Below are 18180 nucleotides of genomic sequence, written 5' to 3'. Positions count from 1 at the left end.
TTGAGGTACTATTTGGTTGTTATATTCAATACAAAGATAGTTTCTCCCACACAATAAGAAAAAATAAGTTCACCAGTTGATATATGCACAGCTTTCAGAAGTATAAATCTATGCTAAGACTAATGTGGAGATACTTATCTTCTTACAAGTGTCCCTATTTTAGCAATTATGTGGTTGTTACACAACAACAGGTTTGATGGACTGTGAACTATGCACATACACTCCTGGAAATTGAAATAAGAACACTGTGAATTCATTTTCCCAGGAAGGGGAAACTTTATTGACACATTCCTGGGGTCAGATACATCACATGATCACACTGACAGAACCACAGGCACATAGACACAGGCAACAGAGCATGCACAATGTCGGCACTAGTACAGTGTATATCCACCTTTCGCAGCAATGCAGGCTGCTATTCTCCCATGGAGACGATCGTAGAGATGCTGGATGTAGTGCTGTGGAACGGCTTGCCATGTTATTTCCACCTGGCGCCTCAGTTGGACCAGCGCTCGTGCTGGACGTGCAGACAGCGTGAGACGACGCTTCATCCAGTCCCAAACATGCTCAATGGGGGACAGATCCGGAGATCTTGCTGGCCAGGGTAGTTGACTTACACCTTCTAGAGCACGTTGGGTGGCACGGGATACATGCGGACGTGCATTGTCCTGTTGGAACAGCAAGTTCCCTTGCCGGTCTAGGAATGGTAGAACGATGGGTTCGATGACGGTTTGGATGTACCGTGCACTATTCAGTGTCCCCTCGACGATCACCAGTGGTGTACGGCCAGTGTAGGAGATCGCTCCCCACACCATGATGCCGGGTGTTGGCCCTGTGTGCCTCGGTCGTATGCAGTCCTGATTGTGGCGCTCACCTGCACGGCGCCAAACACGCATACGACCATCATTGGCACCAAGGCAGAAGCGACTCTCATCGCTGAAGACGACACGTCTCCATTCGTCCCTCCATTCACGCCTGTCGCGACACCACTGGAAGCGGGCTGCACGACGTTGGGGCGTGAGCGGAAGACGGCCTAACGGTGTGCGGGACCGTAGCCCAGCTTCATGGAGACGGTTGCGAATGGTCCTCGCCGATACCCCAGGAGCAACAGTGTCCCTAATTTGCTGGGAAGTGGCGGTGCGGTCCCCTACGGCACTGCGTAGGATCCTACGGTCTTGGCGTGCATCCGTGCGTCGCTGCGGTCCAGTCCCAGGTCGACGGCCACGTGCACCTTCCGCCGACCACTGGCGACAACATCGATGTACTGTGGAGACCTCACGCCCCACGTGTTGAACAATTCGGCGGTACGTCCACCCGGCCTCCCGCATGCCCACTATACGCCCTCGCTCAAAGTCCGTCAACTGCACATACAGTTCACGTCCACGCTGTCGCGGCATGCTACCAGTGTTAAAGACTGCGATGGAGCACCGTATGCCACGGCAAACTGGCTGACACTGACGGCGGCGGTGCACAAATGCTGCGCAGCTAACGCCATTCGAGGGCCAACACCGCAGTTCCTGGTGTGTCCGCTGTGCCGTGCGTGTGATCATTGCTTGTACAGCCCTCTCGCAGTGTCCGGAGCAAGTATGGTGGGTCTGACACACCGGTGTCAATGTGTTCTTTTTTCCATTTCCAGGAGTGTATATACCTACACTTAAAAACTGATCAGAGTTGGATGCCTAGCAGCAGGTGAAACTTAAAAAAAAGGTGTCCTATTCATACGACATGCAAGGTTATTATAAGTATTTCTGGCACACACTTTTTTGGTGATACACATTGTGAAGATATTTCATCACAAGTTCAGCTATTGTTGATGCTATTGGTACACAGATATTTTACAGTTCTTGTGGATGAACATGGTGTGTAGATTTTTTGTTACAAAATGTGTACATATTCACAAGCGTAAACAGTACACATTCGTCACACACACGGCAGACATAAATAAATAAGTACATCACACACACACACACACACACACACACACACATAGTTACTTATACCATGACAAAAGCGTTATACTATTCTGTAATTTTTACACCCAGTCTCATTCTCTCCTGCTCACTCAGTCATAGTCCGGTCCACCAACCCATTTCTCAACAAGTGAACACAGTGAGTACAGAAGAATTTCACCCCTGTCATCACAGATGACTCTTATGTTGTCATGAGGTGATGCTCCAATTGGAGCACAGTGTAGCCCATGGGTGCTCTTAGTCAACTTTGTTGCACCATATGCTGCGTCTTCACTGGAGCACCGTGAACACCACTGAGCACACACAGCAGATAGTCTTCGATACAGAGGTCCATCGATGCCATCCAGTTCACACCTTTAAGCAACGTCTGGGTGGTACACTCCAGTGTGCTATATGAATACATATTTGCTTGTAGACCTACAAACTCCACATTCAGTGACCCATTCGCCTCGTCTTTTTTTAGGCCAATAAAGTTCTGTAAGAATTATTGGCTGTGTATGTAGACGTGTCGAATTCTTCACTGAGGGACCTCTTTGTTCACCCAGTAGATGAAGCTATCTGTATCCATGTAATGTAATTTAGGATCAGCAAAATAAGTTTTCTGAAACACATAATGAAAGCGATAAATGTGGAGTTAGGATTGGTCTGTTATGCAAGTCCCGACATAGGTAGGTTCGTGAGCTATACTGCAAACTTTGCCATCTCCACAGCAACCGAATTCACATTGGATATTGTGACCCGCTTAAAATTTAGTCTGCCGATGCATTTTCTTATGCCATAGCGCCAATCCCATTCGGTTCTAAACAAAATTACATGACATCCTCTTAAATTCGAATTCTTTTACCAAAAACGGCATTATTTATTAAGTTACAAATTTTTTTCTTGATGTCACACATTCCAGAAGCCCTCAGTATCTTATTCAATTCAATATACTCTTTCATCGATAGGGATTGCTTCAATGAGATAGTATGGTTGATTATGACCAGTTTCATGCCAAATCTGAGAAATTACTGGAGATTAAGATAGTGAATAGCCTGTCTCCACTTGTACCCCAGCACTATGATTAGTTTTGTGGAGGAGCCTCGTCGCAGAACTAGTTTTTCTGGACACAGCAGCAAATTGGCGTGCGCATCACGCAAATTGACAGGGTATGTGAGTTCTGGCTCCACCACATACCGCATATGAGAATCAGCCGTCTTCACACTCAATTTTTCCACCTAATCCCTCGCATTAGTATTTCGGCACTCATCGAAACTTCTCAGTCGGCAGTGGCTGCTGCATGGCGTGCCTATATAAGGCTTTGACATCCAAGTGTATGATGTAACTCTAATCAAAGGATGCGTTGAACCTCTCACCCATACATAGGTTGTTTGCCTTGGCATGCCTGTGGACACATTGACAAAGTCCTCCACAGATCCCTCGCCCAAAGAAAAGAAGCATGTCTGCATTGGTCAATAGTTCGATGCTTCTCTTCATTACCTTGAGCGCAGCACCCCAATACAACCCATATGGTGTGTAACAATATGTGGGATCCAGGGAATATGTCGTCATACATAGACTCTGGAATTATTCCGGAAGCGTCCACAAGCAAGGGCATGTCTATGTCTATGTAAAGCTGTATTTACTCTCTTAAAGTGGAGACGTTCACAGCATGCTCGTACTCTGCATCCATTATAGCTTCGCCTGTAGGGTTGCTGGAGGGGGCAGTTATGTTGGGTAGAATGATTTCGTTGAGTTTTTACATACTGTCCACATATTCGTATGGGAGAAACCCTTTTCTAGTCACGAGTTGAAACATTTCCTTGTCAAAATTCCTGGAAGATAAAAACTGTGTGCCCGACCGAGACTCGAACTCGGGACCTTTGCCTTTCGCGGGCAAGTGCTCTGCCATCTGAGCTACCGAAGCACGACTCACGCCCGGTCCTCACAGCTTTACTTCTGCCAGTATCTCATCTCCTACCTTCCAAACTTTACAGAAGCTCTCCTGCGTTTTGGAAGGTAGGAGACGAGATACTGGCAGAAGTAAAGCTGTGAGGACCGGGCGTGAGTCGTGCTTCGGTAGCTCAGATGGTAGAGCACTTGCCCGCGAAAGACAAAGGTCCCGAGTTCGAGTCTCGGTCGGGCACACAGTTTTAATCTGCCAGGAAGTTTCATATCAGCGCACACTCCGCTGCAGAGTGAAAATCTCATTCTGGAAACATTTCCTTGTCAGGAAACAGAACTCCAGTGATGAGCATATCTTCCTCATGCAAAAATTCAACAATTTTGTGGAATGGTGCCTGCATAAAACGGAGCGAGCCGAGGGAGTGGAATTCGTTTGGAGAGGAAACACATTTGTCAACAATCTCAAGCAGGATACTAACCTGTTTTTTTCTCCCAGCCGAAATCATCCAACCGTTCAACACGAAAGTGAGCATCACACTCGCTTAAATTATGAAAGGAAACGGATATTTGTTGCGGTAAATGTTAAACTGCATTTACTGTAAGCTCCGCCACCGAGTTTCCCCGCATGATGGCAATGGTCCCTACGAGAATTTCCGCTTTTATATCTAACGGAAAACCACAAATATGGCCATCAACCGTGTTAGTGTACAGGTCTTCATTCTCCTTCGATTTCGTCACGTGAAAGATGTCGATGTAAGGCTTATCAATCTCCCATGAAATTTTTTCAAGCTCAGTAAGAAGCCAAACCGGCCTACCCCTCTAACGTAAGACGCGTATCGGTTAAGACTCGAACCATGGGATGATGCAACTTGGTACGGTGCCGCATATAGTACGTGTTTATCTGTGAAGATATTTTTTGAGGCTGTAGAATCACAATCACAGCGGGTCACAGGAGCGAGAAGGCATTCAGAGTCGGCATACACCACGCACGGGCATCGCTCCTGGCGCTGAGCGGTATTAAACATTATGAATTTGTTTCCTCATTAGGCATAATAACACGCACGGAGCTCTTGGAGGAGCACTCTTCTAGATGCTTTGCTAATAACTTGTCTGAGGAACAACCATTGAGGCACCTTAAGCTAAATGTGCTTTTTGTGTATACTCAGCTGGAATGGAACGAGTCGGAACATGTCTTATTTTCCTCATTGGAGAGTAGGAGCAAGTTTACATACATGTTATGCTCACCGGCAAAATTTGATGAATGGAATGGTCCGACGGTTGTACGTTTATCCTACTGGTCCTGCTCTTCTGACTTGCGTTTCTCCAGGTCACAAACATGAACCGATATTCCAATATTCTGCACCTCAAATTTAGGTATGCTCTGGGTCATCAAATTTATAACACTTACGAACGTCAGTGCTTATGCCGTATCGAGATGTGCGCTGCCGACCTTTCGTGTAATTTCTTTCGCAAGCCAGCATTGATCATCAAAAACAAGCCTAGTCGGTTTTGTTGTTGACATTACTACACGCCTTCTTATCAGCTATATCCTTAGGAAGCTGGTTATAGCTGGATCCTCCATTTACTAGATCTTACATATGGATGTAGAGGTTTAGTATTCGGCAAAGTGCTTTAGTTGACCCTCTAGCTTCCATCTCGGGAAACTGGTTCAGTTTAGCACTGAAGGTGGACACACGAGACCACTCGGCGATTGATGTGCTCCGCGATATCGCGACATTTTCCCTCCCTGATTGGGGGAGTGCGACAGTACAGTGGAAAGCACAGCGCTGAATTTAATGGCGGGATATCACGGATCATCAGTGACCTTGAGGAGCTCCGTTTTCGGAACAGGGAGGCACGCTTTCAGAAATCCTACAGGGTCACGGTACCCTTCCGCTGGATTCTAGATCCCACCGAAAGTTATTCGCTCCTGAAAAGTGTCCCTAATTATCGAGTATCCTAATTGCGCTTTGGTGTTAACTAACCCGATAACCTTCCCTAGAAGGATGGGGAAGGGAACTGTCTCTAGAAACAGGATAATTACTTCTATTATTGTAACTACAGCCAGTTGACGAAGATGCTGCTGCCGCCGGCTGCGACGAGAAGCAGGGAGGTGCAAGTACCTTTCTTGTGTTGGTAGTTCGCGCGAAAACGTGGGGAAGGAGATCCTGCGTTGCCCCAGTGTGACTAGCCAGGTTGTGGCTGCTGCTGAAAAGATGGTTCCTGATCCCACAACTCTGAGTGGGTTACCAGAGGGAGGCTGACTGATAGACACTAGGTAGAAGCTGGTGAGGGGGCGGGGGGGGGGGGGGGCGGAAACTGCGGCTCCTTGCGCGGCTGTGGCTTCCCACGCAGCGACAAGTGGCGTCTTACATGGCGGAGCTTGCAGCAGAGGACCTTCTACACAAGGTTCTATCTTCACCGACACAGTACCTGAGCCACTGCTTACTGCATGGTTGGTGTTGCTGTAGAGAAATAAAAATGAGAAATAAGTACATCGTTCCAGACATCGCCAGCTGCTGCAATGAGAGAAAGAACACTGGTTATTTATAAGCAGATTGAGTATTAATTAACTGTACCTTTCTGGGTCCTTGCGATGTTCTTGAGGTCACCTGGCATTTCCTCACGGTGACGCAGCTCCCTCTCCATTCCGTTCAGCTACTCGGGCATCTCCTTACCTGCATCACCATGGTTCCATCGATCCAGCTTCCCTTCATCGCCTACAACAGAAACATACTGATTCAATAAAAAAGTACAAACACTCAAAAATAAGAATTTTTTTTAGAATATACACTTACATTATAGCTCAACGGGACCTGTGCCCTTTCCTGCTCCTGCTCCTCGGAATCACCTACAACAACAGCAAGGAATATACCTCAGAGAACATCATATTATGTGTAAGATGAACAGCAACGTATTACATATACACTGGTCTATGAAGAACATATTTGCTTACGGTATTGATACTGCTGCTGCTGCTGTTGATTGTTCTCAATTCCAGCTGATCCACAGTTTAGTGGATGTAAGCTGAAACAACAAGAAATAAAATTCTGAACAAATGCAGTGAAATCTGAACAAATGCTACAAAATTTTTTAACTTCGAAATCTGAACGCACGGGGTTTTGATACTACAACATAGTTTTACGAAAATATGCTCTGCGAAATACGACCTCCATGTATGAAATCTAAATCTGAACAAATACTACAATACCGAAATGCTACACTCTTTTACATGAATATACAGTAGGAGATACGATCTCATTCTATGAAATTAAATATGTGCTTACCTGTTAGTTCACCTTGCCTCGGCAGTTTGGCACTGCCACCGGTGCTGCTGCTGGTGCTGCTTGAAAAACACTTCGTCTTGCAAGAAAATAACATGGAAACAGGCAAACTGGCGATTAAACTACCCCAACTGTGAACGACAGCAGAATGAGAATGAAAGTGGAAGGGGTAGACTTCGTATACCTCCACTGAATTAGTGTTAGCCAATAGGATTGCAGTATTGTGAGGAGGGATGAAAACCTCCATCTGCGTGTTTGAACACTTTGGTTCCCAATTGAGGAAGAGCTGAGGTTGTTTCCCAGGTAATAAATGTCAAAGGACGCTGACTGCTGATCCGCAGTCACAGGCGCCGTCGGGTCTGTGAATAGCAAACTACTGCTCAATACACATTTTGCTCCCTTCGTAAACACACAGATTATAGGCAACTTGTTGAGGAAGCTGCCTGTGTTCTCAAATGGCTCTGTATACAGTACCCCCGATATATGGCGAGTGTTTTCGAAATTTAATTACCTGATTTGCTTTCATATGTGTATGGATGGGGGGATGGATGACATTGCTCTTTCTACTGTCATCGCCAGTCAGAAGTTCCCTCCGATGTAGCATCGGGTGATGGGATCAACTAGGGAGTTGCCCGTGGGCCTGGGCACAAAGCTTCCAGACGCCGTGGGAAGCAGATGTGTTGGTTCTTCTTCTTTGTTCAATAGCTTACAGCGTTTCCTGACTGGCAGCACCCTCCAGTGTGTACAGACTTGCGGCGACCTCCCATGTCTCTGGGCCAGAAGCAGCCACCACCAGCAGTAGTGACCTCCGGCCTGTTACAGCCAGCAGTGGCAGCAGCACCATGGGATCCTATAGTGAACATGACCATCATGTTCGAGAAGGACAACGAGCTGCTATTATCAATCCCCTCGTTGATAAAGACATTCAGCCAGCCCCAAAGTGTCAGAAGAACTGTGCTGGGGGCCCTATATCACATGGTGCACGTCCGACATACGCACCACCCCAGAACATTCAGATGTTACTGCAAGACCAGAGTGCTGATACTTCGGATGAGAAACTGCTTATTTCTCTCAGTGCTCTAATGTTTTTCACTTATAATTTAACAAATAAATGGTTGAAATTGCTCTGAGCACTGTGGAACTTAACTTCTGAGGTCATCAGTCCCCTACACTTAGAACTATTTAAACCTAACTAATCTAAGGACATCACACACATCCATGCCCGAGGCAGGACTCGAACCTCCGACTGTAGCGGTCGCGTGGTTCCAGCCTGTAGCGCCTAGAATCACTCGGCCACCTCGGCTGGCAAGCATTCTCCATCTCCAGACATTTACTGTGGTGGCCTGATGCAATTTATAAAATCACTGCATGATGACGTGACACTCATGGTGAGATCTGGAGGTCAGTCCAGTTAACTGAAACACTCCACCATTACAGAACTGTTGAGCCTACAGATGGTGCTATCCTTGGGTTTGGAAATACTGAAGTATGGGCTGCCACGTGTTCAAACTCTGTATAATGACATTGTGAACTACCTTTGTCCCTATAGTAGGCATGCATACTGCTCCAGTATGGTGTCAAAAGTAGAAGCTAAAGGAACACCCATACTTTGAAGAGAAATAAATGCTGAATTCTGTGCCTACAAGGAACTTTTATTTGTAAATTAACTAAACTATTGTGAAGATTGAACCAGTGAATTCTTACTGACGTATACCATCTTGATTGTGCTGGCGGAGTGCAATAAAGGAGATATTTTTCTACTGCTGTGCATCTGCTTAGAGCTATTACCGGGAGTAGGTGATTTGTAGAGTTTATTTGTGGTATGTATGTTAGGCGGGCTTTATCTGTGATCTTTGTGGAATGTTTAGGTCCTCATTAGTGACGTTTTATTAGTGATATGTTATTCCCACCACCAATCTTCAGCACTGTAATCGGAGTATGACATCACATCTGATATCTGTGGCAGCTGGAAGTTGTTGCTTCCTATCACCTCTCACCTGTTACACAACCATGCAAATGGTTGCCGTCACCTAATGCTTTCTTCGGAGATTTGCATGACCTCCCTCTGCACAGCATATGAGCCAGCCCTGTGCGCAGGCCTGCCTCCTGATTTGAATGTGTGGGAATACGGAAGGTGGCTGACACAGCTGTGGTTCCCACCAAGTCTGCCTTGCGATAGGTGTAAGGATACGATCAGAAGCTTTTTGTCAGAGTATGGGTACTGTAGGTGCAGGATGGTGCTCGTGTAAGCATGTGTTAGTGCATACAAGACCTTCGATATGTGACGAGTGGTTTACTGGCAAATTGCAGTATTCCACAAAGTCAGTCGTTGTGATGAGTACATCCCGCCAAATATACAGGTGATCAAACAAAAGTGCGTCAATATCTTTGGAGAATCGATGGATTGTGGGTTCGATGCTGTAAGGATTTTGACCTAAATGCCACAGTATCTACCAGTAGGATGTGAGATTACATCATAAAAGTGGAGGTACAGCAACTGAGTTATTTACACCAGGAAGGCGCCTTGCCTTCCACAAACTGATTAAATAAAGACGATGCAACAATATATTGTTGATACTGATTTGAGTTTTGTGTCATGAGATCCTTCCTCTCTAGCACAGACTGAGTAATTTTTCCTCTAATTTCCAGATTGAGGAGGGGATGGGGAAAGTGGGGGAAGGGAGGAGAGCTGTATTATTTCCCAGGAGGGGGACAGGTGTCTCAGAATAGAAAAAGTGATCCTTTTCCCAGATGATAAAAGGAGGTTTCTCAGAAAGGCATATTATTCCAGATGATCATAAATCAGCCCCCAGAGAGCCACAAATCACATAAGAGGACAGCAGGATAAGGGAGAGTGGGGGTGGTTGAATTGAAATAAAATTGATATCAAAAGTGCAACAGGACTCTTTTTGACCTACTACTAAAATTAGTCTTCTAATTATCAAGTTAGATACAAAATTGTACGTAGTATTATGTACGAATATTAATTTCGATACTTTGTGCGTTGGTAACAGTTTTCTTTGTTCATTTAGAATTTGTCCCATCGTTGAAAAAACGCGTTCACAGGGTACTAATGTTGCTATTATGCAAGGTATCTGTGACACATATACATAAGCATGAGAATATAATTGACGATGCTCGTGCCACAAATCAAGCGGATTTTATTTCGCTCTATATACTCTTCACGCAGGTATTTATCGAGTTCACTAATAGCAGCAGCAAATTGGTTATCTGCTCACAGAAAATACATTCCACTTTCATTACTGCTACTACTAGAACTTCACGCCCTCTGAAGTAATTAGACTCTGCCGAATATATTTCTGAGACGATGTACTGAACTTCACAAGCGCTTTGCCTTAAAAATCCTCTCTATCTAAATAGGAGGTCCAGAAAGGCACATACAGCATATAGCTCTGTATCTTTTAAACAGTCTTTTATGCCTTCCCTCAGCACTGATTGTACAGGAATTGCTTTTTATTGTTGGAAGCAGTTTTTTGCAGAAAATCATTATGCAAGTTACAAAACACACTAGCTTTTGAAAAGTCGCACTTATTTCGTATAATGGTCTAAAGGAATATAAAACTTCTATTATTTCCCAGTCACCTTTTTCGATAGTTGGGTCAGAGAGCTGAAGTGCAATGCAGCCATCACTGCATCTTCTATCGGCACTATTCGGTGGAGCATGTCAGAAGCAGAATTACAGTGGGCCTGGACATCCTGTTTGAGCTCATGACAGGCAAATTTATTTGCTGTTGTGTAGCTGCATTTTTTTTGTCCTTTTCTCTACGATTGAAAAATTAGACAGTATTATTAATTGCACTTAAATGTTAGATATTTCATTCGTAACTTCTTGTACAAGATTTAGAATGTGGATGAAACATGAGACTCACCGCCATTCAACATGTCTGACAGCAGATAAGACATTTGCAGCTTTATCGCTTACAACGGTGTAACTAACCACGTTACTACGGGCTATTCCTTATTATCAGGAATGGAAATACTTATTGCTTATGAAATGAACGTGAGAAGAATAGGGTCGCCACCGACTCAAACCATACAACTAATCAAAGATTTGGTCGAGTCGGAAAATAAATTAATTTGATCACAGACCAAAAACTCACAAAAATGCATACGTTGTGAGGTCGCTCACAGCGGATACGATGTAATTAATAGTATTGCCCGTGCGCTGTTCACGACAATCAAACATTTAAAATAAAATAGAAAACGCATGAACACTGCATAAGATCAGCTCCCAGCAACACACCTGAAAATATGACTTAATTTAAAGCATTTGTTATAAAATACAAGAGGAGACTAATCACTGGACCTGTGCATAAGGAAACGCATTGGATGTGCTAATGGGAAAGCTACGAGGTGAGTGGCTTAGGTGCAAAAACGTAATCTCGGAACACAAGAGAAAATTGTAGCTAAAATCATTTATTCCTAAACTAAGGATGTGAGGCATGTACACGATTCCTGATAACACGTGGTTTGTGGAGCACAATTTCTAGGTATAGTGCAAAATTCCAACAATATCACATTATACAATCATTTTAACGTTTTCTAAAACAAACATGCGATCGGACAGTTAGTGATGCCGGTAGCCCAACAACTATAATGTTCTACCACGTGGTTGGCTCCCCACGGACGAAAGACACGGAAAGTAAGGAAAATTTACGAGAAGGCAAGGCTCTAAATATTTAGAAAGGTGAAAGCTTATACAAGCACAGCTGAAGGCAAACAGACATTCATACAGAAGCGAGTGCTCACTTCTTATCGACACCTTTGTGTGGCGCTCTTCCGGCGGATCCAAGTCTGCTACAGAAATTTGCTAAAAGAAAATCTGCCAAAGTTTTGCATTCTTTGCTGCGACAAGGCAAAGCAATCTTCCAGATTTGAAAAGCGAGACCAAAGGCTAACAGCTCTCCCCTCGCCAAGTAACAACGCGCCACGCGGTCAGTCTAACTCACCCTTCTTCGACAGGAGCACAGCTGTGGACGCTTCCCGTACCGGCGGCAGACTGCCTCCCGCTTCTCCAGCCTCTTCCACGCTCCGCGTGGACCAGAAAACCCTAAGACGCCATTTCCGCCACCAACCTAACGCAGGTGGATTTCTCACAAGTAGCGGAAACCTCTTTGCCGACTTGACCACTACGAGAGTTGGCTATTCTGTGCAACTGCTGCTGAATCTGTACGACTATCGCAGGCTTTCTGCAGCAGACTACGCCACCGTCTAGCAACGTGACACACAACCACATTCATTCAATCACACTACTATGAGAGTAAAGAGAACAGAGAAACAAGGAAAAGAAAGAGAAATGGTAATGAAAATGGGCTACCGGACTAATGAAAGGTGGCTACAGGTCCCTTTCATCACCCCAAACGTCCCGGAGAAGACTGTGCCGCGAATTTTCTCGCCATGCTAGGAGATTCGCCAACAGTCTTCAAAACAAACATACCCTAACGAGCAACAATTGCAACAGGCAAACAGCAGCACAAAAGAATTGATTGATCTCTTATTTCCAAGTGAGCTCTATCTGACCTTAGTCAATAATTGTGACCTCATGCGGTCCGCAAGGCTAACAAAACAAATTAAATTAAGTGTGATACTGTACGCAAACATCATGTCATCTGACCTACAACGACAACAAACATGAGATATTATCTTAAAATTGCTTAAACCTATTATCAAAAGTTAACATAGAGACATAGATGAACAGGTACACAAATTATATACATATATAAACAAATTCAATGTTGCAAAATCATTATCACGAACCAAAGCAGTATCCGCTGGTGCTGACATAAATAAAAACATGTAAGTGAAAGTGCAAAATACAATTTTCACAACAAATACAGTGATACAAAATCATTAAGGAACCCAATGGAATGACAGCTGGTAAATAACCACCTATGGAAAATAAGACATGAGTACAAAAACACACCCAGAAACCAGCTCGTTGACACGCTGTCATTTTGCAGTTTCGTCACATGGTATTTTCACTGGGTATTCTCTTTAGGTGCTGGGGTGGGCGTCTCTTCTAAAGGCGACTTGGAGAATAAGCTACTAGGGGACCACAACACTGAACTGGGGAGTTTGCAGCGGCGTTGATTGTAACGTCCGTTGTAACCCAGGTTGTTCATCGCAGACAGCACCCTGCGACGTTGCCTCGTGCCCGTTTCCACCCTCTGCGTCCATACTGTGGGATGGTTCGGCGTTGCAGATTTGCAGGACATCGCTGCTTGTGGGCCCTGCCTCATCAGCGAGACGGCGGCTTGGCGGTCGTCGTCCGTGTGTTGTGGAGGAATGTGTTTTACCGACACACGCCCCCGTCTCCTGTCGAGTCAATGGGGAGACACGCGCTCTTCTGCGTCGCATCGAGGTCGACGTAAACTCGTGCGGGTGTCGGGCTTGAGACCCGCTTATCACCTCTTTGCACCGTCTCAGCTGATGCGTCAGTGGTGGGACCCGTGTCCCTCCGGGCAGTGGGCGTTACCTCACCGCAGCAGCCGTCTGGACTAGCGGCGCTCGGGGATCGGCGGCCTCGCCTGGTGTGCGTCATACTTTCCCTTTCGCTTGTCAGATGACTAGCGCATGGGGTGGAACGCCGGCCATCAGCTGGCGCTGCTGTGGTGACACGCCTGCGGTTTGAGCCTGCGCCTGGGGGAAGACCAGCATCCCCTCCCCTCTGATGGGGAAACAGCTGTGACCGCTCGCCGCACCACTGCTTCGCCGTTGATACCAGGGTTCTGCAGCGCCTGCCGGTGGACCAAACCCTGTGCTTTCTGATGCGAAGGCTCCCTAGGCGGCCTTGCACCCACCTAAGAACTGCGCTCACAGAGATCGTTACAAAATATCATGTGTAAAGATTACCACAAAATCTTCGGAGTTTCTCACTCCTGATCAATACATGGAATAGTGCCCAAAATTAACTTGACAAAAAGGGCCTTCTTAACATTACTAATAAGAAAAACAATGAACAAAATTAAATAACCAATATTCAAACAAACGAAAAATCCTTTTTATAAAATATAGTTCCAGCATTACATCTGCTGTCAATCATTCAGGGTAGATCTTGTACAACGTTTGGTCAGGATTTGGATAGGATTTGGCGCCGCTGCTAGCTAAAGACACAAAACTCTACCTACTCCTAACTACGCTCTCACACACAATCTACACAGCTCGTACTAGTCACCATCACCATATAGCCCGACTACAATTCCCACATATAAACAAAATATTCCTTTCAACACCAATACCCATATCGTTGTTCATTGACTGCTCCTCCAAGGTTTGCAGAACATGTTTGCTGATCTGTGAAAAATTTCCGAGACTTCTTTTCTGTGGACATTGCATAATAAAAGTTACGATTAATGAGACACAGAAGGTTCATTCAAGTCACATCTGGAATGGTAAATGTTTCAACATCTATTCATCAGACTAATGCAAAAGATCAGTGAGCATAAAAATGGAAATAAAAATCATCCTATCCTATTAGCAAACACATAAACACTTCGTCCTATATGTACATAAAAAAATACTGTCAAAAGAAATCCATTGTCCAGGGCCATGAGTACCCAACTTACTGCTATCATAAGATACTCCTAATGATTACACACTTACTCACCACATGTCCCCAGGGGTCCTCACCTACCGTCATGTTATTTTAGCTCGGAGGTAGTCGCATTGATTCTCTATTAAATATCAAGCTGCTTGAGTTTATAAGCTGTTTCCATATACATCTTCTGGGGTTTCACATCCTGGTGTCCTCAACCGTACCTAGTAGTATGTGACGGCAAGTTACACTTTCCAAATATCTTATAAGATGGCAACTCTGAATATCAAACACTATTAATCTCCCTTCATACACAAGTCCTTCACCTACAAGTCACCAAGTTGCTTCATTAAAATCGCAGTACATTTGAAAAATCTCACTGAATCATGCTCACCTAAGGGGAATAAGGACACTAAAACTGTAATTTATCATCAAGAATTACCTTACGACCATTGACTCGCCACGCCAACACACCCGATACCTTTTTAGTCATCGAAGAACGAAAGCCATCTTACTGTAATAGGAAACGCTTCATATGAGCCTCATAATCATTCACATTCAGATGATTTGAAGCTGCACAACACTGCTCCTTTCTGCTGACAAGAAGAAATAACTACACACATATTGGGGGACCCTTTACAATTCATAGAAAATATACAAGTTAATTTTAATCACACCAGAGTGAATCAAAACATTGAAAAATACGCACTGTAATTTTACGAAACAGATGCGACTGGGTTTACCGCAGACACACCAATACTGTGGCCCTCCCTCAACAAATCTTCCATAATAACGTCTTCCTTTATCAAATGCACGTCAATATCTTCAATAGCACGGGTCCTCATTAAGTTGCGCCAACCGAGTCATCCAATAGTCATTGATCCCTTTGATTAGGGGCATTTGTCGGATTGTGCCGTGGGTTTGCGGGACGAATTTCAACACCCACTGGCGGACCACCCGTACTGTTTACAGCACCCCCTGTTGTTGTTTGTTCGATAATTATTCTGTGGTCGGTCACGACTACCGTTCCTAGGTCCGCTATAATTACTCCAATATCTCTGCTCATTACCATATCTTCTAAACTCCCGGGGGTGTCTTTGATTTACTCTCGGCGAATGATGACGATTGGCATCGTTCGTTCTGCCCGCGTTCCGTGAGGAGTCGCGACGCTGCCAACGCTCGTGCGCCCTGTAACTCTGAGGCGACCTGTTACGTCTGGAGTGCCACCTGTCTCTACGGCTGCGGCTTCGCTCGCGCGGCCGCTGCTCGTAGGCGCTCTGACCGTAATTCTGCGTGGTGCCATTCGCATCGCACTCAAGCTCTAAAGGGAAATTGCGAAACCCCTCTACGTCATCCTTACATCGCCCTGCAAGGATAACGTGCCGCAACTGCAATGGAAACTTTCCCAGGCAAATACGAATAATTTCCGCAGGTCCATGAGGATCGTCAAGATGTTCATTCGCCTGCAGTATGTGCTCGAACATCTGCACAGGGCTGGAGAATTTTGACCTGTTTAACTCTGGTAGCATAATGAGTCCGTATTTTACACGACTTTGCGCTGCCACTGACCAATAGATCGACAGGAAGTGTTGCCGAAACTCCCCAACAGTGTAGCAATTGCGTGCAATTGACCTCATCCGCGCCGCTGGCTCACCTTCGAGGTAGCCGCACATATACTCCATCTTGTGCGCACTGGGCCACGTAGGAGGAAGGGAGAACTCGAACTGCTGTAACCAGGCCCGCGGGTGAATCCCCGTAGCCGAGTTACGGAAGACTTCAAACTTCCTCACCGTCAGAAAATGTTTAAAGTCAAATCCGTGAGTTTCCCTTGGCGAACGTTCCTGAGGGGATCCGCGCCGTTCCCACCTGGTACGAGATCCGTGATCATGACGATGATCAAATTCGCCGTCGTTCCCGGAATCATCGTCGGAATAATGGCCCTTTCGTTCATTTCTTTCAACTTCATGGGCCTTTAACCCTTTTAGGTGAAGTTCTAAACGGGCAATGCGCTCACATATTCCCTCGGTAACCCCTCTTTGTGGTATTTTTATTTCACACTGTCCACGCGGACATTTCGTTATCGACCGTATTTCGTCTCCATCCACTGATGACGAGGTAATCGTTTCCCTATTATTGTCAGACTTACACGCCACTGCGTCTGAGATCCTGGCTATTTCTTCTCGCATCTCTCGGTGGGCCGTGTCTTGTAGTGTTTGCATAAGCCCTTGCTCTCGCTCGAGAGCTATTATCGCCTGGCTGAGGGTTTCTACCTGCGTGGTAAGGTGGACCGAACACTTAGCCGCAGTGTCCTCTATTCGGGACACAAGAGCCGCGTGGTCACTCTGGCATTGTTCTGCTAACGCGCGGGATCCCTGGCGGAATTTTGTCCGACTGGGGACTCAAGAGCCGCTTGTTCACTCTGGCATTGTTCTGCTAGCATACGTATATTCCCAGCGAACCTTTCTTCTTGCTCCATCACCTGCTTGCTAATGACTTGCTGCCCCTCTTCTAAGGCAGAGATGCGTTGGTCAATGATCGCCAGTTTCTCCCCAACACCCTGTACTATTTCACTAGTCAGTCTTTTATTTGCTTCCTCGATATGCCTCCTATTTTCTTCTGCTTGTATTTTATTCACTTCCTCGATATGTCTCCTGTTTTCTTCCGCTTGTTTTTTATTCACTTCCTCGCTATGTCTCCTATTTTCTTCCGCTTGCTTTTTATTCACTTCCTCGATATGTCTCCTATTACTGTCTAGTAACTGTCGTAGCATAGTCTGTAATGAATTTGCATCCATCGAATGATTCGAAATCACTACAGCGGGCTCTGGATGGACAACACTTGTACTTGCGTTTTCCGCGTTTCGTTCCTGGTCGGACTCGACGTTTTGACCTCGTCCTTGTTCAGGGTTATTGTCTGGCAGGTTTTTCCGATCGCGGCTCCCTGAACAGCTACGCGTCTCCATCATAAGGATAGTCACTCCGTGCTCCAAAATAGAACAAGAATAATGCCAATATCTCCTAATGGACTCAAAGTCCCCACAAAGCACCCAAGATTTACTATATGACATCAATACACGCCACAGGACAAGAATCAACCCACACTTGTAACACAATTGAATACTAAATCACAATATCTATACAGCAATACATATACAAGATAAAACATGTAAGAAAATACACACCTATATCATAAATTCACGTAAACTCTGTATCACAGAAAGACAATATACCAATTAGCACATCCAACCGAAAATAACTAATCCTCACTGCGCATCAGAAGATCTCTGGTTTACCGAAATTTCTTGCAGGGTAAGCCATAAGTAACTATTCGTGAGGTATCGTGGGCAAGTTGCAACAATATCACATCACACAATCATGTTAACATTTTCTATAACAAACATGCGATCGGACAGTTAGTGATGCCGGTAGCCCAAAAACTATAATGTTCTACCACGTGGTTGGCTCCCCACGGACGAAAGACACGGAAA

General features: G+C 45.3%; 1 protein-coding gene across 1 annotated transcript in view; it reads right to left on the bottom strand.

The window, feature by feature from the left end:
* The window catches only part of LOC124788386 (caldesmon-like), a 30497-nt gene extending 13034 nt beyond the window's left edge, over positions 1-17463 (bottom strand). Inside the window, exons 1-4 of the mRNA XM_047255652.1 lie at positions 17153-17463; positions 6811-6881; positions 6653-6705; positions 6533-6574 (exon numbers count right to left, since the gene is read on the bottom strand). Coding sequence (XP_047111608.1) covers positions 6533-6574; positions 6653-6705; positions 6811-6881; positions 17153-17463 — 477 coding nt within the window. The remainder of the gene's footprint in view (positions 1-6532; positions 6575-6652; positions 6706-6810; positions 6882-17152) is intronic.
* Positions 17464-18180: the final 717 nt, after the last annotated feature.

This window comes from Schistocerca piceifrons, chromosome 3 (genome assembly GCF_021461385.2).
Source record: "Schistocerca piceifrons isolate TAMUIC-IGC-003096 chromosome 3, iqSchPice1.1, whole genome shotgun sequence".
Lineage (NCBI taxonomy): Eukaryota > Metazoa > Arthropoda > Insecta > Orthoptera > Acrididae > Schistocerca > Schistocerca piceifrons.
This window is presented reverse-complemented; position numbering and strand designations above follow the sequence as displayed.